The following is a 26500-nucleotide window of genomic DNA, read 5'->3' as shown; positions in this document are numbered from 1 at the left end:
GGAGTGACCAGTGAATGCTAGCTTCTGTTTCTTTTCCCCCCTTCCCATTTTTGAATAGGAGACTTGGTACTGTGTTTGCAGAGACAAAAAGAATACAGTTACTAAACATAATATTTCCCAGACTCACTCCCACCTCGCACGCAAACATGCACATGATGCCTTATTCTTTTCTCAGACTGGAGCAAGCTGGGCTAATTAAAATCTTGTCTGTATTTCGAGAGATAGCAGAGATGACGACCCTGAGGATGACGAACATGATGACGAAGATGTCAGATAATAATGTCACCTTGTATTTCTTTCCTCTGATCGCCAAACCCTTCACACATATTATCTCATGTAGTCTAGATTGCACTGTTATGTGTGTGTGGGGGGAGGGTGAGGGTGGGGGCGATTTTCTATGTGTTTTCCAGAAAGACAAGAATTGCCAACCATCATCAGCAACCCAGTGATAACCCTGTACCTGAGCAGTACTGTCACATCCTTTGCTCAATACCCTTGCGTTCTGTGTTTGGAGCATTAAATGTTCCACCTGCAACCCTTTGTTGGTAATAACAGGCTCAGTCCTGTCCCAAGGATTTGGTTCAGAAATGTCCAGGTATCAGCTCCACTGTTGGTTTGCAAATATCTCACTGGGATTTCTTGATGTAGACCCCTGGGGGAATTTTGACCCTGTAGCACAATGAGAAGTGGGAACTGGCAACATACAGATTTTCTAGCTATATGGTAGCTTTTCCCATCAATTGAAAAGTAGCATAGTCTTGCTATGAGCTCAATAACCAGCAGGGGGCTTCCATCTGCAGGAAATAGTATTTGAAAACACAGCTAATGCTTGCTTGTGGCATTCTGCTACTGACGCACCGGAAAGGGCCACCCAGGACCGTTGCTAGGCAAGGAGAGGCTGCAGGGGCCTGGGAGCGCCCCGCTTGTTATTAGATTATGTGTAGCAGTGTTCAGTCTGCGCGTGGAAGTCCCTCATTAACATCCAACAACACCTTCAGTGGAATCCAGTGTGTATAAAGTACTGTTCAGGATAAAACATATCTCTTAAATTTTTATTTTTCCCCCACCACTAAAAGTAAACAAACAAACAACCCCCCTTCTTAATGAGAATTTCAATGTTGTTTAACATTTGGGATATTTTAAAACTTCTACAGTGAGTGGTAACTTTGTATGCGATTTCATTCTTTTAAACATCTTCCTCTCTTGTTCCTGTAGCCAGCCTTTGAACACAGCTATGAGTCTGTTCTGGCATTTCAACCATGAGGAAGGCAATGCCGGCATAAACCAAGTGAAATGTAAAGGAAGCAAATAGCCTTTAACCATTCTAATAAGTTCAACTAATAACATAGTCATACTACACGCAGTCAAGCACATCTTTTCATCTTGCCCAGGGAAGTCTTTTTACTCTTCAGGAGGGGAGATTTCATTAAAAAAAAAAAAAAAAAAAAATCAGAACACGTAGACATCATTATATGCATCAAACATAACAGCAAAGGGCCTCAAACAATCCATATATGGTCATGCACACATGAAATAGCCATTAGTTTCCATTAAGCATAGGAGTCAGCAGCACTTTCACACACCGGAAACACCCCACCGAGCATGCCTTTGTAGTGATTGGTGCTTTGCCGCTGGACCTTCCCTTGCCAGAGGAAAAGTAGGAAGGTTATACAGCACAGCTAGGGGTGTTTTCTGACAACGGCTTGTCCTACTGAGGTCCTTATACACGGCCTTAGCACACACCGTAGTTCCTTTTCTCCCCGGGATTCATGCATATCCCACATGTAGATCTCCCTTCGTTCTTGAAGAAAGTCCCAATATATATGCATGTGTGTGTGTGTGTGTGTGTGTGTGTGTGTATACATACATACATATATATATATATATATATATATTTGTGGTGGGATATTCACTTTATCTCCTTCTGTGGCACTGACCACGCCCATTGGGGGTGGAGCCAGGGGCGGGAGTGACCTGTGGAAGGAGGTCTGAAGAGGAGCGGGAACACTCTCTTGCTGGTAGGACTCTGAGAGGAGAGCATCCGGTGGAGCCTGCTGGTGTTAATCTGTCTAGGTTGTAAGTTATTTCTCCCTGAATAAACATCTATTCGGCCTATTTGTTATCCTGATCCTTATTAAACCGTGATATATATTCCTTTTTATCATATATATATATATATATATACACAATATGTTATATATTAATAATATACATTCTATCTCACACATGCATGGGACACACAGACTAAAAAGAAAAGATCTAAACAACTACTAATATCTTTACTATTACCAAAAGATATTGGTTCCTTTTCTTTAGTAGCTGAACACATTTGAACATGTAGCCCCCATCCTAACAGAAATCATTGAGCAGTTAAATACCTTGGTTACTTGCTCTTATCGGATGGACCATCACTTCTGCTTCGTGCTTCATAACAACGGCTGCAGAAGGTTAACTTTCTCCTCATAGTGTTTTGACTAGCTATTAGTTGTATACTTTTTAGCCCTCTGCTTCCTGGTTGACAAAATCTGACACAAAATAAACATTCTTTTCTTAATGGAATTGAGAGTATCCAGGTTAAAATAATTCAAGTGAAATGGGCAGGATATATATTTTTTTTCCTGGACCAGAACTATGTTAACATAGCTTTATACCGGTTATGTTGCTTTGATATAAAACAGAAGTTCTTTGTTTTAGGCTGGCTGTTTTCCACCTCTATGATGGCTAATAGATATAATTCAAGCAGCCCTAACTATGAAAATATTTCCAGTGATAAATTAGGCAAAGATATTTTGTGATTTTTAGTCCATGTGTAAATAATCTAAAGCTGCCCCTGTTACCCAAAATTCAACATTCTTTCATAGTGTCTGCTGTTTCTTTAAAGCATGCATTTCTTTAAACCTAAGGCTACTAATTCTAATGGGTTATTTGGTTGTCTGGATGCAGGTGAGGGTTAGGACCTTGGACTCAGAGAAGGGACACGGATTTTGTCCCTCTTCAGCCACAGAGTAGCGTTTTTCTCTCAGCCACCTTGGTTTTTCTCATCTTTCCAGTGAAAACATCTAAGTACATTTTCTCAAGTGAAGACGATGAAGAGAATGAAAACAGCAAAATTAGGAAAACCCAATGAAAGTGATACTGAGAAAGACAGGGTTTCGTGAGGCGGCACATTTTATAGCACTGTTTAAAAAATGAATCAAATGCTCAGAAATACTGTGCCCTCCAAAAAACAGAGAGAGCACCTTTGGAGCCCGCAATCTCAGGGTCTGGGCATTTCTGCCTCTCTGCTGCCCTCTACTGACCCAACATCCTCTTCGCTTCTGGTACCTTTGCCGGTCAGCCTTCCTCTAAATGACGGAGGGAGTACTGGAAATGTGTGGCCGCTATTGTGTGAAAACATACTGCACTGAGGTGCAGAGCGTGAGTAAAGTCCGGCGGCCATTGCAGCCCTCTGCAATCTCCAGTCTCCCAGGTGAAAAGCAGGTGTTGGGAACAAATGGGAAGCATGGTACAGGACTGTCCCAAGAAATACTTGGTGAGCTACTTACGGCCCGGTGACCCCACTTCACCCTTTATAGTACTTATCTGCTTTCATTCTCGCAGCAGTTCTGAATGCTAAGTATTCATGTCTCCATTCTCTAATTAGAAAACAAAGATAAAGACAGTTGGGGGTTCGCGTTCAGGCTACAGACATCGCATGCGCCGAGGTGTGCCATGCTAAAGGACAGCCTGCTGGCAGAGGTCTCTTTTGTAAATGGCCTTCTAGAAGAATTCCCTGTAAGGACTGTCATATTTTGTAAAACATATGTATCTACCCCTCCTAAATGGAGATAACGGCTGGCAGGTGACTCTAGGATGTGACATTAACATTTTCTTCGGATTTATTGCTTAGCAAATCCTGGCACGGCAGACACCGCCACCTGAGTTTAAGTCTTTTGGTTTTGAACGGGAGTCAGTTTGTGGAGGAGTTTCTGTTGACGAACTCTAAATCAAAAGTAAGTTCTCAGTCTTTGAACAAAAGTCTGCTTCTCAGGTCACTACGTCCCAGGACCCACGGTGGCAACAAGGGGAAAGGGCACAGACTTGGAACAACACAAGGCCCCATCTCAGCAGATGCAAGGCCGCTGCACCATTTGCGACAGCTTGCGGATATTCACCCCTGCTTGCCTTGAGCGCCCCGCAGACTTGTCTTCCTCCTCCTTCTCTTTCCCCTTCCTTCTCTCATCTTTTCTCATTCCCGCTGCTGCTCAGTGTGGACTGAGCGGTGAGCGTGGTCCTAAAGTTCAGATGGAAGTCCTAAGTCCCAGTGTGATGGCTCTCTTTGGGTCCCCTTGGTCCTTCCTACTTTGTGAGTGGTTTTAAGAGGACAGTCTTCTGCCACCAGGAAGTTGGCCTCAACTCTGATCTCAGACTCTAGTCTTCAGGACGGTGAAAAGTAAGTTATAAGATTTGTACATGAATATTCCAATCTGTGGTGCTTGGTAAAGCACCCTGAAAGGTCATACCCAGTTCTGTGTTCAGGGTGGATGTTAGAAACAAAACTTGAAAAGGTATTCCAAGGGCTGAGATATTAACAAATTTGACTCATGTCTATAGGGCAAATGGTCACCACAATATAGAGAAGGGGACTGAGTCAGACAAAAGCTACAAGGTGCGCTTAGGCCCACACAGCTCTCACGGTGGGACAGAAGTGTGCTCTGCACAGGTGAGATGGCCACACAGCACAGTTCTGGGAGCACAGCGGTGTAGGCTATGCGTAGAGCAGTCTTCTTAGCTACTCACAAACCTAACAGCTGCCAGGCTTCACTGCTCCTCCAAATCTGGGACAAAATTTCTAAGAAGAATTATCTGAAAGCATCCTCAATGGCTTTAAAAAATATTGTTCTACCCCCTCCCAGGACTTCAGCAGAAGGGTCGCCAGGTTCTCACAGTAGGCAGATGAGCCCTGAGGCAAGGGGCGTATGCTTGTTCATCTTTTGTAGGTATCTCAAGTCTCAGAGGGCCAAGTACCAAAATGCCATTACTATTACTGCTCTTGTTATTGTTATCGTTGCTAGCTTATAGGTTATCAGCACTTGCTTTTCTAGAATTGCCGAGACACTAGAACTTTCCTTCTTATTCTCCCATTCCCATCATGTTTCTCCCTTGGTTTGTGAACCTTGGGAACTAAACGTGACTCCCATTCTTTAGTCCAGCGATTTCCTATTGTGGTCTGTAATAGCTCAGGTTCTCTGAGCAGTTAATGACAGCTAATTAGTTTCTCATCCCAGATAAGATGCTTTGGTAGCTGGGGTCACAAACTAGTGGGTATAAATGAGGACTTATTCACTGTAATTACCTAAGTCCAGGAGAGAATAACTCCCTCTCCTGAGCGCCAGGGTGATGCAAACATTGCACAGAGACCCCATGAGGCCCTTCGCTTGTTATGACCAGTTCTGTGACTTTGAGTGAAACCACTCTCCTAGAAACTTAGTTTGGACACCATCAAAGTGATGGCGGTTTGCGGGGTGGGGGGGCTGAGGGGGAAGCCCCCCCCCCCCGCACTGACCACTGAGAAACCAACCACTTCTTGATTGACACAAATTCCACTGGCACCCTAAATTGTTCTTTTGGGAAGATGTCACTCTGGTTATGAGGTAGTGACATGCACCCTCAAAAGTCAAATGGCATCAGAGACCTGCTCTAATCCCAACTCTGATCTTGTCTGTTGAACAAAGGGTTGGGTAAGGGCAGCACCGTTCCAAAGGGGTGCACTGAGGGCCTGAGCAGGGCTCTCAGGCTCCATGAAGTTTTACTCATGACTAACACCACGCATGTGCTCGTAAAATATGCCTGCGCACCCCTCCCCATCCTCTGGAAGCCGCATAGCAAAGAAGGACTTATTTCATATGGCCATCTTTGTTTAGGCTCGGTTACATTGAATCCAAGTGTCTAAAGGAACAACCTGTTACTCAGAGAGTTCATTTTCCCAGGTAGGAACTTTTACTGCTCATCTCTTAAGGCCAAAAAGCCGAAGTGAAGAATCTCACACAGACCAAAACCTTAGGGTGCAAAGTCATCACAAAGCAGGGTCAGGAGGGAGAACCAGGGAATAGAGAACTGAAAACTTAATAGTCGCTAAAATGTGACGGAGCACTCAAGAAAGAATCAACATCAACGGCTATTTCAGAACCATCTGGGATGTGGTGGCGATAGAAAAAGCCAACATGCGAGTCAAGACAAGAGCTAATTTTCCACAAGACATATTCACTAAAAATCACATAAGGGCCTCCTCTTCATTATATGGATTGGAGCTTAAGGAAGATACTTTAACAAAAAAGAAAACCAGTCTAGTTTGGAGAATATGCTAATTTTCTTCTGGTAATAATTTTAGAAATCATGGGTTTTCTTTTCCAGGCAATTACTTTAATGAATCAATTGGGGTTTCAAGAAACAATTAAATGAGCTCAATTCGCTCTCAAGTTCAGCAAAATGAGATCATTCATTCTGGATTTGGGTCAGCTGGGGTCAAGTCTCCTGCCCAAAACAGAATAGCAGGATCGGGGTAGTCTTCTCTTTATGCCCTTTTTTTCCTTTGCATCGTCTTTCCCAAACTCGCCTTCTCCTAATCGCTCTCCCTTGGTCCTCAGAGTGTGAAGGCTGCAGGCATGTGCCACTATACCTGGCTTTATGCTTTCTATTTAACTAAGTTATGTTGCTAGATATTCAGATCATATCGAGTAGCCAGCACAGCAATACAGGTAATCATTGTACAAGTAACACAGCCTCCCCAGACACAAGTGTCCACGGTACTGCAAAACCAAGCCCAAGCACCAGCACCTCCGTGAAAACATGGTGGGTCCATCAGGAAATACTTTCCAAAGAATAGCACAAATGCAAACACATGAGGGAACAGCTCTCAACCTGTGGATTGCGAGCCCTTGGGGGAGTCGAACGGCCACATCAGATACCCTGCATATTAGATATTTACATTGCTATTAGCAAAACTACAGTGATGAAGTAGCAACAACAATAATTTTGTGGTTGGGGTCACCACAGCGTGAAGAACTGCATTTTAAAGGATCGCAGCATTAGGAAGGTTGAGAACCACACTTTGAGACCCATGAAAGGGCGAACCGCAGAGAAGGAAAGCATTGCTTCTTTACAAGTTTAGAGCTGCAGAGCATCATGGGTGTTGGGGCGAGGCCATGAGGCTAAGGCTTGGTGACCTTCTTCCCAGGGGAAGCTCCCACGTGTCTCTTACCTGTGATGGTGGCTTTGTTGATGGATGGTTGATTGCACATGGGTGATCTTCTAACAAAGAGAGAAAACACAAAATTGTAAGTGTGTGGTGCTTTTTGACCTCTGTACCCTGAGTTTTTTGGAACACCCCATTCTCATCTACAGAATTATTTTAAAGTTGTGACATGAGCATAAATACTGCACTCTGGTTAGCCAGGAAAGTTCTTAGACGCCCTTTCAATCGCCTCAGACTACAGGTGGTAAAAGAGGGACCTTGGACACTGAGGGGAGATAAAACAATCCAGGGGCAGCTACGACATTGCGACTTCCCTCTTTCCATTTAAATCTGCTCTGTCCCTGCAAGTCTGTGTGGGACAGAACGGACATCTCTTCAGAGACACAAGGGTCAGCAAGATGCTCTCACACCAGTCACACCTCACACCTGTCATGAGTTTAAATGCTGCGTACCCAGGAGACAGCATCTGGAGGAGACTTAAAGGACGTTTGTTTCTCACTGAAGACAAAGAACTGCATTTCTCAGAGGAAATTTGCAAGGGAATAGCTTCATTTTCTGCTACTGAGCTGAGACTGGGCAAAAGTGAGGTGCCTGTTCCTATACAGTGTGAGAAGCCCAGGGAGCTTGCTGAGGTCCGCATGGCATGGCACAGCTGCGACTGGTCATGCTGCAGAGAAAGCACCATTGGCAAGAAATGGGTCCCTCAAAGCACTCCCCAGGGGTGCTTACCACCCCTTGACTTGACTGTTTGCAGCACCTGTGGGGTGGTTGCTCTGTATTAGGATGGGAGCTGGAGATATCGATACGAACAAGCTTCAACCCATGGTCAAGTTCCAAAGCAAGCAGAACCTGTGATGGTGCAGTGAGTGTAACTGGCAGGGCCACCCTATCCTTCCAGGAGGCCTCTGACAAGATGGGATCAGTGCATTCGCTCGTCAAACACCAGAGTACATGTAGAAAATGAAGTAGGCATTGTATGAGACAGAGAACACGACTGGAAAATGGCAGGCAGGGGCTCAGGTATGTCTGATGTACTGTCTTGAGTTCAGTTTAAGCTGAGGAGACACTGAGGGTTCTAGCAGGAGGGGGGAAGAGGGCGGAGCTTCAGAGGGCGGGGCTTACTTGCTGGGTGCTCGGTCTTGCAAATTGGTTAATGCAGCAAAGTTGTTTCGTACTGTTCGCAGGCTGGCCAAGACCTGTAACAAAGAGAATTCTTTAGAGTCCCTGAACTGGGGCCAGTTGGAATGCAGCTAAACATGCATTTTAAAGAATAAATTTTATATGCCATTACAGAATCTTCCAGGACTCAGGGAAGTTTTTAATCCTGCTATATGAAATCCAGGGAGGTTAGATTCCCAGATTTTCATAGAAACCCTTCTCACTGGCTTGGCTTGTGGTAACAGTAGCAACGGTAACCCTACACCATTTAGCCCTCTATACAATGTCCCTAGCGATTACAATTATGACACACTGTAATATAAAACATGATGACAGTCTCAGTTTAGTGATTAAAACCTAAAATTAGTCCTGAATTCTCTTGAAAAGTTCTTCAAGATTCCTCTGATCTCAGGTTATCGGGCTAAGTAAATCTTCAATTGTTTTTCCATCTTTGCAAAGGCCTATGCTGGTTAGTTAGTTAGTCCACAGATACTATTCGCCTTTGGAGTGGCTGTGCATATTGTGGACTATAAGAAGTCCCCAGAGAGGTGTTGATCACAGAAAACATCAGCGCTCTATAGGAAGGGTACTATTTGGTACACATCCCAGAACAAAGACAGTGTTCAGTAAGATTGTGTTGAAGAAACGAATACATGAGTGCATCTGCAAGTACATCAATATGCCAGGAAGTAGGTGATCCCACCTCTGCTAACCTCTTTATCCTAACTCCAGTCAGAAATAGAAGATGTCTAAGGGTTGGAAGTGTGTCCTGGAGAGAAGTTATGAGAGCCTGCTGACCCCCATTTTCTCCTAGAACAGGCTACTTTCCTCAGGGGCAGAATCTTTAGTAAGATTAAAGGTGCCAATAAGACCTCCATGCTTATTGGTTTGTAAAAAAAAAAAAAAAACCACATAATTCCCATTCCCTGGAATATGTCATGTATTAAATGCACATACTTGGACAAGCTATGACACCTCCTATGCCTCAGTTTCCTGGGTGTCAAACAGATGGTGCTATCTACTCTTTAGGGTTGTTGTGAAGGTTAAAGGGAACTACAGGTTAGTGCCAATGACATTGCCTAAGCAAAAAGTATGTGGTGACTATGCGTCCATTATGGAAACTTCCAGTTAATTATCTGGCACACAGAAGTTAGTATATTGCTTATCAGTGGTGAGACATGGAATTCTCAGATTTTTAATTGACCCAGGGGTTTTCGAGAACTGTGCCCTGAGTCTCTTCACGGGACAGTGATCCAGACAAAAGCCACCGTGTCTCAGGCATTTGCTTTTGGAAGTTGACTGGAACTTGTGCAAGTCAGAGAGGGCTGTTTATGCACTACAGCAGTGACCTTCAGCGGTCCCCCTGAAGGAGTTCATGGTGCCTCCTAGGAAGCCAGCCAGTCACTGGAAAACCTGGCTCATTATCACACACGGCTCAGAAAGGTCACACTGCCTGTGACGGAGTATCCAAATAGCTAGCTACTGACGTCAGACCACAGTGACTTTCATGAGGGATGAAATTCTGAATGATGCAGAGGTAAATGGATTAATGATCTAATCATGAAATCACGCCGGCTTAATTTGTGTTTTCAGATGTGAATATCACACATGCCAACAAAGCATTGGAATACAACCATTGCATCGGCTAACGGCTCCCTTTTCTACACTAAGATTTTAACCTCAGATTTTTAAGTTTTGTTTTTGTTTTGTTGTTTTGTTTTGTTTTCTCAAATGCACTTAAGTACAGTGCATTTGGCCACTGGGTAATACAAGCAGGAACTGAAGTGTTTCATTTCTGTAGGAAATGTTTTGCAGGTAATTCATAATTTTTTGATCATTTGAACAAAAACAAACAAACAAAGCATTAGCCCATCAAGGAAGACATTTGTTCACAAACAGAATGTCTTCTGTAGAGAAGTTTGTTTTGAAATGGGGGTTTACTGTACAGCCCTGGCTGGTCTAAAAGTCACTATACAGACCACACTAGCCTCTAGTTCTGGGATCTATGGGTTCCATGCCTGGCTTGCTAGGGTTAAAGGTATCAGCTGCCACACTTGACCTAAACAAAGTTTTTCAACTTTTGTCAAAAAAAAAAAAAGTATCTTTCTATCTCCATAATTAAGATAAGAAACAAATCATTGCTATTTTTTTTGAACAGGAAGACACGTGGGATGGGGTAGGGGACATTGAAGCATCATTTGAAGCCTTGATACTATTCCATGTCTTAACTGCGCATTTTATTATGACTTCTGCCTTACATATTCACCACATACGTAGCATGATACATTTCACAACGAAAGTGAGGGAAGAGACCTCCCTCAAGCATGGGCTGCCTGGCCCTGGCCTGTTGACTTTAAGGCTGTGTCTTTGCTTATGCAATTGTGAACTCTGATGTAGTAAATGCCATTGCAGACACCTGGAGGTAGGTCTTAGATCACTGCTTTGGTTTGTGATGGGACAAAGCCTGCTTTATATGTTCTATATTTAAATGTTAACAGTATCTCCCAGTCTGTAACTTATATGGTAGTGGCAGAAATGCAAGTGGACGTTTTCCATGTGACTCTGCTACATATATGATGTTGCCCTGGGTCTGGGTGATTGACTCTGGCGTTCTTCCTACAACTATGAGGTTTTCCTCAAACACTCTCATCTCCCGGGACACAGACAGGGAAGCAGTCACTGAGGGAAGCAGATCTGGGCTCACCAGAGCCCCGGGTGAGGGCTCAAGTTCATGGGTTCTCTTCTGCTCCAGGGCAGCTCTCTGCCATGTATTCAGCCCCAGCATCGGAAGCTGAAATCCACGCTCTGCAGGGCCATGAATTTTCTTGTCTCTTTAATTCTTAGACTTAGAGAAATTAAAACCATTCCTTTCTCTTTTTCCACTCCTAGCAAACATATAATTGTTTAAGAAAAACAAACCAGCAAGCAAAAAAAAAAAAAAAAAAAAAAAACACCGAACAAACAAACATGGGGATGTTGAAAAAAATATAAATATTAACAATGAATAGTGATAACACTACATGGAAAACTGTCTATTGGCCACGGGGTGAGAATGTTCAATATTCACACACACAATTCTCAGGGTCTTTTAGGTTCTTTCAAACATTTCTTAGCCAACAGGATTTCCTGAAGGTGGCAGAAAACTGCTGGTTTCATTAAACAGCTTGAGTGAAGGAATGGAAATTTTTTTCTGGATCGTTTTTTCCAGTCCATGCATATCTTACGCCACTGAGTGGCAGTATAACACAAACTATGAGCTACAATGCTGAGGGAGGTCGTGTGTCCTTGTGAGGTCAAAGAGGCTCGATTACTTAGGCTTCACCTAGGGGGAGGGTTCATCAGTGGGGAGTTATTAGAGCATAAAAAAAAAAAAAAAAGCTACTTTGGGTGAAAAATGAAACCTCTCTCCAAGTTGTAATTTTATTAGAACACATGAAGTGAGTGTTTCTGTTATGTCAGAGGCGGCCTCCAGCTTCCAGGACAGCTTTAGCTCTCGTGTGCATCAGCCCAAAGGACTCTGGCTAAATTGTTATTATGCTCAAAGGGAAGAAAAGAAGAGTCAGGGTGTGAGGGGCAGGCCGGGGGTCCTGCCTCTGGACATCAGACTTCACCGCTAAGGAAATTAACCAAAAGATTTGAGCACAGAAAAGATTCATTTTCAAATAAAATATGCAAATGAACTGAAGCTGGCACTGTTCCCTGTGGGTCAGGGAGCTCAGAGCCTAAATGAGAAATGCCAAAAACCTCAGCATACGAAGGTTCAGATGCTGGTTAGCACCTAAATGAGAGACTCTATAGAGTTCTTTAGAATGATTAGCTCTATCCAAGAAGTTTGAGGTCCCTTCTTGCTCAACAAAACAGCTGGTCCTCAACCACCTGTGCGCATATTCCCAAACACTTTAGGTCATTTTGTCATCTCACATCTATGCCATGGAGTTGAAAAATTTTTGTCTCTTATGCAGGGACACAAATGTGTCACTCAGCTAAATCTTTGTACAAATAACACATGTAAAAAAAAAAAGGGGGGTAAATAAAGTATCAGGTTGAAAAGGATTATTGAATTTCAAACACAGGTCATGAACTAATTATACTAGATGTTATTAAATCCATGATATATACAGTCTTCTCCTTTCGGTGCTAATTCCAGTTAGGGAAATAGGGCTCACGCAGTACTACCTCACTTACATAACTTGTTATTTGAAGTGCTGACACTGCTTGGGTCTAACTGCCTTACCCGAAGCACATCTGTAGAGCTAAGGTTGCATTCTCCAGCACTGCCTTTTAATTATTTGAATGAGCCAAACAATTTGTATGTGCACACTCCTGTGTGGTAAAGTTACCTTAAGGATAGGATGAAATCCCCACATCATATGTGTAAATCTGCACACTCCAACCCGTGCTTACCTGAGCAAATGGAGTCACAATCAAGTCATCTCCATGTCTGAAAAACAAACCAAATCCAGTGTTAGATGTCTCCAGCAATGCTCCACCCATTTTTGATCAATACTCAACAGTGTGTTCTATTGGAAGAAAAGCCCACTGAGAATTCCAGAAATTCCATCTTTCTCTTCCATGCACGTCCTTCCCAGCCACTAGGGTGAAAACATGTCTTCTGGATGTTAACCACTGTCCATCTCCTTTGGTTTAAAGAGGGGATCCTTAATTACCTGGCAATGTCAATGTTGCTTTTTAGGCACAAAGGTTGTGCAGTCAGAACGGAAGGGCCCAGATCTCTGGGCCTGCATTTTACTCTTGACTTCTCATTGCAGAACTTAGCCAGGGATGCATGCAGCAGTGACTCCTGTTAGAGTAACCCAGGCCATCTAACATTTGCAGGTGATTAGCATCAAGGGATCTGTATGGTCATGTGTACGCCTTGGATAGGCCGGGAGCTGTACATGACATGGGACTGTATCATGCACTAATAAAAACCCCAGGGAACCTTTTCAACTGACTCATGTTCCAGCCACTGTACTTACAGGGCAATATTACCCCGTAAGTGCTGTTGCTAGAATAACATCAGCTCCAATAGATGGGGGATAACAGCAAGGTGTCCACGTGATGTGTCTTGGAGAAGCAGGGACATGCAAGAAGCCATGCCACATTCTTCTAGAAAGAAAGTGAGAAACTGGGACCTGGGACTGACTCTCTGCAGTATTTTCCCAGGATAAATAAATTGAGAGAAGGATGTGGCAGTTTTTAGGCTATTTCTTAATCTAGCCAGTCACGAGCTGTTTTATTTAATTATTCTATCTTACTTATCTTGCAAGACAGAAGCTTGCTTGGTACAGAAGGCTGATCTTAGATTTTTGATGCTCCCACCTCGGCCCTGTGAATGTTAGGATTTGTGGTGGGCACCTGCCACATGCCACTTCAGAAAAGATTTTTTTAAAGAGATTTTTTTTTAAATTAAGTGAATGTAGTTATTTTACACATCTGTTTCCTCACTGAGCACTGTTCACTTGAATTTTCAGCTTGTTCCTAAGCATCTGAAAAGGTCCCAAATCCCCAAACCAATACCTATGAGTCATGCAATACAAGGAGCAGAGGGATGATACCAATAATGGGTTAATGATGACGAGACCACCATGGAGGAAAGCAAACGTCTATCTAGGGAATACTAGAGAAAGAAACAAACACAGAAACGTCTGGAACAGATAGAAGAGCCACTGCAAGTCACTGTGGAAGTTACTGTCACCTTGGTCTTGAGTCTTGTGATGTGGAAGGAGGCTCTATGCCTGCTTACCTACCCTGGTCACCCTGAGCTAAGCAAAAGCCTGTGGCCACAAGGAACACTTCTCCCCTCTTCCCAGAGGAGGACATGCTGGCCCCTGAGCCAGTGCTACTGGAGACCTGGAGGACAAGCTCAGTGGCATGCGTTGACAGGAGAAAGGGCAGGACTTCCATTCTCCACATGGTTGCCATCTTTCCCTTGCCTCTGTGTTCCTTACTACACTACTTTCCAGTCTCACTTAGAGCCAGAAATGTAGAAAGGAAACCATGAGGCCCCAAAGCAAACTTTCTTATGTACAGCACTTCAACAGGGATGGGCGCTGCCATCTAGAAGACCTAGTTCCGCCAGATTCAGCTCCTGAAAATGCAATTCCTTCAGTAACTGTTTCCAGACCGTGGGGATTTAGAGACATTGCCTCATGTCAGGTTCAGTGCCAGAGGCCTTAACGATGGTTTCTTTTCATGGTTTCCTTCCTTCCTTCTTCCCTCCCTCCATCCCTCCCCCTCCTCCTCCCTGTTTCTCTCCCTTGCCTTCTTTCTTTCTTTCTCTCTTCCTTTCTTCTCCTCCTTTTTTTTTTTTTTTAAATAGATATATTCTTACCATGTAACTGACTGGGATAGAACTTGCTTTATAGATCAGGCTAGCCTTGAACTCACAGAGATCCATTTGCCTTTGCCTACTGGATGCTGGGATAAAAGCCATGCCCCTCCAAACCTAGCTACCTGTTGTTTCTTAAAGTAAGTTTTTGAATCTGGACCTGACAGTACAGGTCCACCATCCCTGCTACTCAAGGAGCAGAGGCAGAAGTGTAGTGAGATAGTTCTGTGGCAGTGACCACGCCCATTGGGGGGTGGGGCCATGGGCGGAGTGACCTGTGGAAGGAAGTTGGAGGGGGCCAGGAAAGGTGCTCTCTTTCTGGCGTGACTCGGACAGAAGAGGATTGGGTTGAATTTCCTGGTGTTCATCTGTCTAGGTTGTAAGTTATTTCTCCCTGAATAAACATCTATTCGGCCTATTTGTTTATCCTGATCCTTATTTACCGCGATACAGAAGGAACAAAAATTCATTTCCTGGTTATACTATAGGGTGAGTAGAACGACAGCCTGGGTAACTTAGCAGGATATGGTCTCAAAAATATATATTTAAAGGTCTGGTATATAGCCCAATAGTTCACTTGGAGTATGCTTACCTGTGCTCAATCTCTAGTAACAAGTATACACACGCACACACAGACAGACACACAAACACAGACAGACACACATACAGACAGACAGACACACACAAACACACACACACAGACATATCACACACACACACACACACAGAAATGATAAATAAAAGCCCACAGATTTCACTAACAATATAAGTTTAAATCATAATATTTGTAAACAGTTGGAATCAATATACAGCAATAATTAATATTTGTCAAATGATTCACTATGCAAAGAATTCAGAGTATCTCCTAGCTAATGTCTACTGTAGGTGAGGAAGGTAGTCCAAGAAGGACACACGATCGATATTTGATGAGGACTCAAACTCTAGTCCTATGTCTCTGGGCTCTGCTCCTACCACACCATCTCCCATGCTCTTACACACACGTGATTCTCCATCTCCCATGCTCTTATACACACGTGATTCTCCATCTCCATGATCTCACACATTCATGATTCTCCATCTCCCATGCTCTTACACACACGTGATTCTCCATCTCCATGATCTCACACATACATGATTCTCCATCTCCCCTGCTCACGTGATTCTCCATCTCCATGATCTCACACACACGTGATTCTCCATCTCCCATGCTCTTATACACACGTGATTCTCCATCTCCCATGCTCTTATACATACGTGATTCTCCATCTCCATGATCTCACACACACGTGATTCTCCATATCCCATGCTCTTATACACACGTGATTCTCCATCTCCCATGCTCTTATACACACGTGATTCTCCATCTCCATGATCTCACACATACATGATTCTCTACCTCCCATGCTCTTACACACACGTGATTCTCCATCTCCATGATCTCACACATACATGATTCTCTACCTCCCATGCTCTTACACACACGTGATTCTCCATCTCCATGATCTCACACATACATGATTCTCTACCTCCCATGCTCTTACACACACGTGATTCTCCATCTCCATGATCTCACACATACATGATTCTCTACCTCCCATGCTCTTACACACACGTGATTCTCCATCTCCATGATCTCACACATACATGATTCTCTACCTCCCATGACCTTACACATACATGATTCTGCATCTCCCATGCTCTTACCCACATGTGATTTTCCACTTCCCATTCACTTAACCAATGTCAAAAGCACATCCAAAAACAGTGCTGACTCTGTGGCATACTTTTCACTTTATGAAAATATCGCTAAGATAACATATCATCAGACATAAATGCAGAATAAGAAAGTTAATCAGCAAATAAACACATCCACACCCCAGCCCAGCAGTGACTTTAATAAAACCAGCTCAGCCTTCCAGATGATCTTCCCACCCTGCAAGCTGAAACTAAATAATAGAGAAACTAGTGAAAGACATTTACTTTTGGGTCTGGGCAATGATCAACTAACATGCTTATAAACGGCACAAGAGCTCTGAGGAAGGCATGTGATAGATACTTAATACTGATATCTGTAAGTTAACATGCATGTTATACATATTATATAGCATATATATTATGCATGCAAAGAGAATATTCAGGCTCTGGTTTTCTTATTATAAACATTTATTTTTATGCTAAGTTTCAAAAAAGTTTAAAACTGTCCTGGGTAGGGGGCAAAATCCTACCGATTACCTATAACCAGGCATTCAGAAAAGTGGCCTATTTTCCCTATTCTGTTCCCCAGGGAAATTCGCCCTGTAAATATTACATATGACTTCATATAATTAAGGAATACCAAGTAAGGGCTATGGATGCAGCTTAGTGATAGAACAGTTGTTTAGCATGTGTAAGGAGGACCTGGGTTCCACCCCGGTCTGGCATCCTGCCCCCCCAGATATCTCTATATCCATACATGTTTCTCATCTAGCTTCAGAAAATGTCATGACCTTAGGAGGTACTTGGTATTCTAATGTCTAAAATATCTCTTCACTTCTAGTTAACATTTTAACAATTAATAAACAACTCCACCACAAGAATTCAAATAACCATGTTATAAAGAGTCACAGGTACTCTCCGGGTAAAATGTACCAATGATTGACAGGCGCTTAACAGTACTCAGCATTGCAAAATGCAAATTTAAGCCAATATATTAACTCTCCATTGTTAGAGGTTAATTTCATTTTAAAAGGCAAAAGACTGCCAGGCAGTGGTGCACGTCTTTAACCCCAGCACTTGGGAGGCAGAGGCAGGTGGATGTCTGTGAGTTTGAAGCCAGCATGGTCTATAGAGCAATTTACAGGACAGCCAGGGCTACACCAAGGAACCCTACCTTGAAAAAGCAAACTATAAGAGATCACATGTCTTCTCCATGTCAACAGCAGTACAATGGGCTTATTAAAAAGAAAGTCAAAGATATTTCAAAAATGATCAAAAGCGACAACCAAGGACACAGACTGTAAGTGGCTCCAGTCTCAGAGGAAGTTTACAAAATTCACCCAAAGTTGAAAATATTGCCCCTAGCAGATGCGCCTCATCCCTTTTTGGGTAAACAGCCAAAGCAAATGGCGGCATCATGTCACAGAGACATCTGCATTCCCAGTTCACTGCGGAAGTAGCCCCAGGAGTTACGACACAGGCTCATCTTAAGAGTCCATCAATAGACCAGAAGATAAATAAAACATGGTATACATACCACACAAAATATTATTCAGATTTACAAAGAAAAGCATAAAGCTGAGGTGCACTAAGCTTAGGGTAATAAGGTGGGCAAATACTTCGTGATACCACATTTGTGAGGACTCTAAAATCCAAAGGAGAGTGGAGCATTTGTTACTAGGGCTGGGAAGTGGGTGGGGTTAAAAAGCCTTATGAGGAATAAACTCATGAGATTTATGGCACAAAATGTTGGCTACAATGAACAATAATGCACACAGTACACTTGAAAATCGCTAACAGGTCATTTCGTCACGGCACAAGCAATGACTATAAAGTGATACACTAATTAGCTCGGTCTAAGGATTACACAATTTAGACTCATATTAAAACTTTACTGTACATCTCAAACACAGATAATGTCTTATGTGTAGGCATTTTAGAAAAGAATTAAGAGCTGGCTTGATCTTTGAATGAACAAAACCAAACCAAACCTTACCACCAGGTGTAGTGGCCCAGGCCTGTAATCCTAGCACTTGGGAAGTAGACACAGGAGGGTTAGGAGTTCAGTGTTGTAGTTTATAGTATTCAAGGCCAGCCTGGGTGGCGAGAGACTCAGTGTCAGAGACGATAAACAAAGCTAGAGAGATGGGTCAGCCAGAAAATCACTTGCCTCACAAGACTGAGGGCTGAATTCAATCCATGGAATCCCTATTAAAAAACTCAAGCACAGTGGTGTGTTCCTGTAATCACAGCATTGGGCAAGATGGATGGATCCCCAGAGCTCACTGACCAGCATGTCTGCTGTATCTGGTGGGCTGCAGACCACTGAAGAATCATGGCTTGAAGCAACATGTGGATGATACCTAAGGAGCAACACTTACAGTTGTCCTTGGAACTCTGCCTGTGTGTCCCTCACATACACAAACGCGTACCTGAACACACATGAACACGCACACCCTCAAAAATAAATAAGTGTACACCATAAACTTGAAAACACAAATCCTTAGTTTTGGGCTCACATGTGCTCAGGTCCTCATTTAGAATGTGCATTGATGATAAAGCATACAGTGGGAATTTACTATTCAACATGAACAGACGCTCTGTAGCCTGACCCTGAATGCATGTTGTCAGACAGAAATAACTGTGACTTCCTTAAAGAAAATGCATGATGACAAATAGATGCCATCCAGTTTGTTCAGCTCTATGGGGGTGCAAAAGTAATCTGTCCTCACATTTATGTACAGAGGTTTCCAACTTCAAAGGAGCTCGGGAAACAAGTGCAGACGTGCACAAAGCACATCCTAATATGTTACTTAACGAAGATTGACGTGGTGCATTGGAGGGAATTTTCCAGGAGTGCTGATGTCACAAGTGGACACGGGAGGCTGTGAGGGCTAGGCTGGGTTTGCTGTTCCTCAGAGGAGGGAGGAGGACGCAGAGGGCAGAACACCCAGAGGGAACGAGGCTCCACAAGTGCCCTCACTCTGTTCTAGAACAGTCTCTTCTTTCACAGTGTACGTTAGTTGACAGGCCTTTCATTTATTCTTAACGTCACTAGCCCCGTTCTCTTGGGTTTTCTCCAGAGCGCTCGCTCCTCTGTGTGGGAGATTTATGGCTAGCGAGTGCAATCTTCCTAAAGGTCTGCCAGCAATAGAATGGGCCTGTTAGATTAAAAGGGAAGGTTTAATTAAATGCTTTTTGTCAGCCTATCATGTGCCAAAATATCTAAGGGTGTGCAGGCTCCAGTGCTTAGGACTCTGCTGTGTTAGGGGGCACTTACATTCCCACTCCAAAGCAAGGGATCCGGGTCTGAGAACCTACGTTCAGAGGTGGTACACACTTGGAAAACAGCAGAGGTCATTGCTTTCATGCAGACACGGAGCTTGTCCGGCAGAGTTCACTGGTCCTTGTCAAAGTAGCAGTAAATATGGGCTGTGCAGTGAAGGTTGGAAGGCTTCATGTTCCTTTTAACTTTTTCCTAAGGTTATGTTTTGTGTGTGTGTGTGAGAGAGAGAGAGAGAGTATCATGTCTTTAAAAGTTAAAATGATGATACATTTTAGCCAGAATTTCTTTGTTAATAGCTTTACATGGCAAAATAAGCAGCCAGAGGCCTATGAGGGTCTTTCAGGTGCTTCTTGAAATTTGAATGGGCCCTGGAATCCCAAAATATGGAGAGTGCTGTGTAGCTGGGTATGAACCCAAACAAACAAACAAAATTCCACTGCTTAGTTCGGAACATTTTGTTTCCTGGTTGCTCAGATGGATTCGAGCCGTTATGAAGCCCCACAGAAGGAAACATCGGGTCTCAGAATAATGACACTCAATGGAGACTTGTGCAGTCACAGAGATATTCTCTCTCTGTGCGTCTGTGTGTGACGCTGAATATGCTACCCATCACCTGCAAGCAAACATGTGACAAGCCAAGCAAACGCCACTGGCTTTGGTGGTTATACTGGATTCTGAAATCCCAAGAGGACCAAGCAGGAACACACTGCGTACCCGGCTTTGCTCCTTCCTGACTGGGAAGCAGGGGCTGAAAAGGTATTGGTCCTCAGACCACCCATGGCTTTGCTAGGAGACATCATCCTATAAATCATTCTCATGATACCCTGCCATCCACAGCCTCTTGCGTGTGTGTGTGGGGGGGGGACTGACTTGCCATTCTCTCTCATTCTGCATTTTAGCCTTCGCTTTGAAGGAGAGTGAAGGACCGACACCTGACGCATGTATAGACACAGCTTACACACAGCTTCACCGTATCGGGAGATGACCCTTCCTTCCCGACCCAATGTTCAGAAAATCCCTAGAGACTCAAGGCAGTCAAGGGAAAGTTGACACGGGAGATGTCACCTGAGAGGTGGCACAGGAAGGGATACAGATCCATGGAGGAGCCTCTTCACCAAACCCAACCGGAAGCAGCCAATGTGAAGCTTCGGGTCTGTTCTCTTGACTTGGTTTTTCTGAAGCAAAACTATAGGTGTGGTGAGGTTCCCCCCCCCCATATCTGTGATAGACTATTTAAATGTTTCTGCCTGTAGGGCATTAGAACGATTGGGTGACACGCCCTGGCACAGCTTACCTCCAGGAACACACTGAATCCAGCAGTGTAGCTGTGTCTCCTTATACGGCTCAGAGAATAGGACAGGGGAAGACTGAAAACCATTTGCTAAGGAGCCAGACTGGCAGGCAGAGACGCACTTCAAGTGTCTGGTGTGTAAGTGGAGCAGGTATTTATGCTGGTGTCTCAGTATCAGCTGTCTGTCTCCTTTCCTGTCTAGGATTTCAAAAAATAAACAGAGACAAAAAAAAAAAAAAAAAAAAAAAAAAAAAAAAACCGCTTTCGTCATGTGATATTTTTGTCTTGTTTTCATGGATCTGTGTTGCCTTCAAAATGACACCTTGAATGGTGTGGCTGCTGTTCCTATTGCTCAGCTAGTAACAGAGTAAGCCTCATTCAAGCATGTCAGCTAGTTATACATTCCTCCCCTCAGAATGTGCTAGAAAACACAAGTTGCGTGTCTCCCAGAAAAGCCAGCTCCTCTCTTTTTCCAAGTCTGCCGCCATCTACCTCCTGCTAACCACCCACCACCAAGATTTAATAGTTCAGGAAGTTTCCGTTTTGTGACACTGGAACAGATCTCATCCCTGTCCTCTTCAACACCTTAGGAGACTGTTTTTCTCATTTATAATTTTTTCACCTTTAAAAGTATTAAGGAACAAAGTGCACATGAAGACTAAGAAGAGATAACTGGGACTAAGATGGCTCAGTGGACATGACTTGCTATGAAAGGACGAGGACCTGAGTTTGGATTCCAGCACTTACATTAAAAGGAAAAAAAAAGCTAGCCATGGCTAATTTCATACACATGAACCCAGTACTGTGGGGGATTACTAGGGCTGCAAGCCAACAGTTCGGTTTGTGATTCCTGGAGAGACACTGTCTAAGGAAGTGATGCAGAGTGACGGAGAGCATCCAGATGCTGTCTTGTCTCTGCTCATGTAGATATGACCTGTACACACATGTACACATTCGTTACACTCATACATTCTCATTCATTCACACAAACCTACAAAATAAAGAAAATTGTAATTCTGATTGAGCGGTGCATGCTTGTAATCTCAGCACTGAGAAGGCTGAGACAAAATGATGGCTGTGAGTTCAAGGACAGCCTGGATTACCTAGTGAGATCCTATGTAAGTCAATCGGTAAGTAGAAAAGAGGGAAGAAACTTTCAGTTTCATGTTTGGATACATTTCTCTGAGGTTATAATAGAAATGTATAGAAATAAGATGTTTTGTCAAAATGCAATTTATTCTCTAAGACCGCTCTTTATCTTCTTATACCTTCTAAGATTTTGGGAAAAGTCTTCACTTTGGCAGTGATAACTGGGACAATAGTATGCATGCCTCAAAGGATTTGTTATTTTGAAAACTTGCAGAATAATGCAACAATACCAGCCATCATGACAACACCTCGGTCTATTAAAGCCTTCTCTCAGTCACTCATTATATCTACCATGTTAAAGGCAATCAAAACATCAGGATTGTAACTAAATTAAAAATACAAAATATATGTCAGTTAATGTGTTAAATTGCTTAGTTTGAAGACTAAAAGATCAAACTTAGTTTGGATTTTGCCAGTGATAGAACTTGTTTGAATCTGTAATAAAATAGCTGTTATTAACTGAAGTAGAGGGGAAAAGACTTAAAGGAGAGAAAAAATAAAGAAGAAAAAGTTAGCCTGATGTTCACTGTCCTCCTATTTTGTGGATTCTTAAAATCCTAAAAATCTGCATCAGCCTGCATCAATGCTGCACACTAAAACAGTAACACCTGAGACCAGCTACAAAAGCAGAAGAACGTGCTCCTAGATTGCAACCATAATTGTGTGACTTCGATTATAGTATAGGATCTGGGTAATCATGTGTCCTAACAGAACCAAGAACAGAACAGTTTATTCCAGAGCCTTTTACAAAGATGATGGCGCTGGACCTGTTTTCTCTGATTCCCCGCCACACCCAGTGCTCCAATAAACTGCCCCTCACATGGAGAATTAGTATATCTCCAATCCTCAGGATATAAATGAAACAAATACCCTAACACGGAGCTTTACAAACTTAGTTCACAGTGCTTCTCATGTCTCATCAATTTTATTTATTTATAACACCCACTTTGCCCGTAGAAGTGTCTAGTAGTTTTCAGTAGTTACTGAGTACTTAGGTCCAAATAATTTCATAAGGTTTCCCCTAACAACTCAGCACCTATTCAGAGATGTAAGACTTCCTGCTGTGGAAAGAGATTAGATATTGCCTTTCACTTTTCCCATTCCTCATGAACTTTTATTCAAGAATTGTTTTTTAATCCATCAATTACTGAAAACCCAGTTTTATAAAGAAAGAGGCTTCAAAGGGTTGCTATAATCAAAATATAAAAATGGAAGAAATTAAAGCTGTTGATGTTACAGGTGACTGACAAATATTTTGTTTCCCTTGAAAAGTGAAACCATCCCTCACACCTATGTAAATTCCCTCTGGGCATCATTACCACTAGTCTCTTTACTCCAACATCCTCAGCTGGAATTGGGGAAGGATGGTTAAGCATCTATACCTTCCTACTTTAGTTGATGGAAGATGGCTTTCAACTGGCAAGTCAATTGACGTTAAAATGAATACATGTGATGACTAATCTTAGTTGTCAACTTGACTACATCTGGAATCAACTACAAAAGCCAAGCCCAGCTGTGAAGGACTTTCTTGACTGGCTCAGGGGCACCTGTGAGTGATTTTCTTACACTCTTGCTGGTGAGCCCATCTACCCCGCTCCTTTGGCACTCATTTGCTGGTATTAGGAATTACTCCTTCTTGTAGCAAAACTTGAAGACCAGCAGCTCTATAGACCTTCCCTGGGTTTCTGGCACCAGATTGTGACTGCTGAGACAGCCAGTCTCCTGGGTTTAACAGTTACCAGATTCTTGGCCTTTGCATTGTGAGAGAGCCATTTCTGGATTACCCAGACCACACCTATTAGCCACTGTAATATATTTCATGTGTATTTTCATTCTATCAGTTCTGTTCCTTTAAAGAACCCTGACTATGCAGTGTATTAAAATCTAGAATTCATCTTAAAGAGGTTACACAAAGTGCTGTAGTCCAGCGACAAATAGAATCTTTGCAATGAACCATGTCTGTTTTTGTTTTGATCTTCTTTCTGAAACACTTCAGAAAAAGTCCAAAGAACAATTATTTAACCTGGAGTGAAAATATAGATAGATATGTAGGCAATCCTTCTGCCTCCCAGCTCTGGAGGCAACACTACCCACGATACTTAGTAGACATAAAATCCACTCACAAGGGACTTCCCAAGAACAGGAAAGTCCTATCCGTATTTGTAAGGGACACAGAGACAATAAGTCAAGTATGACCAGGCTTTTGTGGTAAGATGAGTCCACCCATATCACTACACCTTCAACCCCCACTGCACACTCCATTTGTAGGAACATAGTGTGTAGCTATGAATGAAGAATTGTCTAGTCATCTCTGGATCCGGCTTGCCTGGTCTATTTAGAAGAGGGTGGGAAAAGAGATCCAGTTATCCAAGTATATTCATTTTAATCTGTTGAAAGGCGTTGCTGGTCAGAGGTCACAGTTTATCACAGCCCGGAAGCTTTTTCCGAAGCTGGCTGATATGGGAACTCCCTTCACAAAGAGACTTCCTGCTGTCTACCTTCCCTTATCTGGAGAATATCCCTGGGCCCGTTGGACTGACCTTATCTGAAAGCTGTCTCTAAGCCTGGGTGCCTGGTTTATCTTCAGTGTGACAGCTCCCTGCTAGAGGCTTCCCCTGCTGTAATCTGGTAACTAAGACTTGTACTAGGATCTCTGCTATAGGACCCTGCTGCTGTACCCAAGCCTTATGATAGGAGTGAGTCTCTTAATGCAAATTAGGGTTTGTCCCCAGGCTCCCAATCTTATATATTTTCTATACCGTGGAATAAAGCTGAGCTGATTAACCAGTCATCTCCCAGAGGGCTGTCTCCATCGTACCCACAGCCGTTCCTGGCTTCCGCCCCTTCCACCCTCGTGGACCACTGCACCAAGGGGGAAGGAGCATTACTCTAACTGGTTTGAGAGGTAGCTTACAGTCAGGGGTTATAGTTGGATGATTAAGTGCTCCTTGTCTTGTGTGGTGATTAATCTTGTTGTCCAGTTGGATGGGATCTAGAATCACTTAGGGCACGATTCTCTGAGCACGTCTGTGAGGACATCTCCAGGGGGGCTCACTGAGGTGGGAAGACCCATCCTCACTGTGAGTTCCACCTCCAAGAGCCTCAAGTCCTAGACTGAATAAAGCAGGGAAAGCAATAGGAACATCAGCAGTCACCCCGTCTTTGCTCCCTGACAAGGAAGAAGACCCTACAGGCTTCCCATACCCTCCCACTACAGCAGGGGGCACTCTCTTTGTTTTTCAAGACAGGGTTTCTCTGTGTAGCTCTGTAGGCGAGGCTGGTCTTGAACTCACAGATATCTGCCTGCCTCTGCCTCCTCAGCGCCAAGTGCTGGGATTAAAGACAAGCTCCATCAGCCAGCATGCAGGAGGCAGTCTTACTGCCGTACTTTCTCCGACATGATGGAGAGCACTCTGAAAACTGTGAGGAGAATGCAGTCCCCTCCCTTAAACTGCTTTTGTAGGGGTGGGGGCAGGGGGTGGATGGTGTTTTGCCACAGCAATGAAAAAAGTAATAAGTACACCTCTTGTGGTCGCTCATTTTCCTATTAATCTTCGCAATATATCGCATCTTCTCACGGTTTCAAAAGCAGACAACCTTAGCTCTTTGGGTAATGGATAACCCCGGAACTTGCTGCTACTGCGATGCTATAGTAATTTTAAATTTATTTTGAAAACCTCTGAGAAACATGGAATTACCTGTTTATTATGCCAGTCTCATGTTTCTCCATGTCACTGCGGCCTTCATTTTTCTGGTTGCGTCTACAGTTATTTAAATGTTTTACTATTAAGTGTGGCTCACACCTGCTTTCTCTATATTTATTTTCTTACTATGATCAGGCCAACACCGCTGTGCTTTGTGTGTGGTGTGTGTGTGTGTGTTTACTTTTAGGTGTGTGTACCTGTGGATAGGCAGGCATGTGCACCTGTGTACACACATGTGTGAGGTCAGACAGACATGGACAGGGAGTGTCTCCTTCAGTTGCTTCTTCACCTTACTCTGCAGCCATGATCTCTGCCTCTTGATAGACTGTGTACCAGACTGACTGCTGACCTCCGGGAAATTTCCTTTCTCAACATCCCAAACTCTGGAATTACAGGTGTGTGTTACTGTTACATCCAATTTTCACGTGGGTGCCGGGAACTAAACTTAGGGACTTATGCTCACATTACAAGCATGTTGTGGCATTTGTGTGTAATAAATGTAGCAGAAGCTCCCGGCAATTGTCTATCATAAATAAGTGAATATTTATGGGTTCTGAACTTCATTTAATCCTACATAAATGCATATATTTTCCGAGTCAGATGCATGGCTACTTTATCGGTTTTTATGCACTACAAGATTTGTCAGTTTAGT

The 26500-nt window shown here is 43.3% G+C and overlaps 1 protein-coding gene across 6 annotated transcripts in view; it reads right to left on the bottom strand.

The window, feature by feature from the left end:
- Positions 1–26500, bottom strand: part of Pde4d (phosphodiesterase 4D) — a 792225-nt gene that overhangs the window by 154314 nt on the left and 611411 nt on the right. For all 6 annotated transcript variants that reach the window (XM_051182906.1, XM_051182907.1, XM_051182908.1 and 3 more), the window contains exons 3-5: positions 12797–12833; positions 8357–8430; positions 7241–7290 (exon numbers count right to left, since the gene is read on the bottom strand). In XM_051182906.1, coding sequence (XP_051038863.1) covers positions 7241–7290; positions 8357–8430; positions 12797–12833 — 161 coding nt within the window. The remainder of the gene's footprint in view (positions 1–7240; positions 7291–8356; positions 8431–12796; positions 12834–26500) is intronic.

Source organism: Phodopus roborovskii, unplaced genomic scaffold (genome assembly GCF_943737965.1).
Source record: "Phodopus roborovskii unplaced genomic scaffold, PHOROB, whole genome shotgun sequence".
Classification (NCBI taxonomy): Eukaryota; Metazoa; Chordata; class Mammalia; order Rodentia; family Cricetidae; genus Phodopus; species Phodopus roborovskii.
Note: the sequence above shows the minus strand (reverse complement) of the source record. Positions and strands in the feature narration are given on the sequence as shown.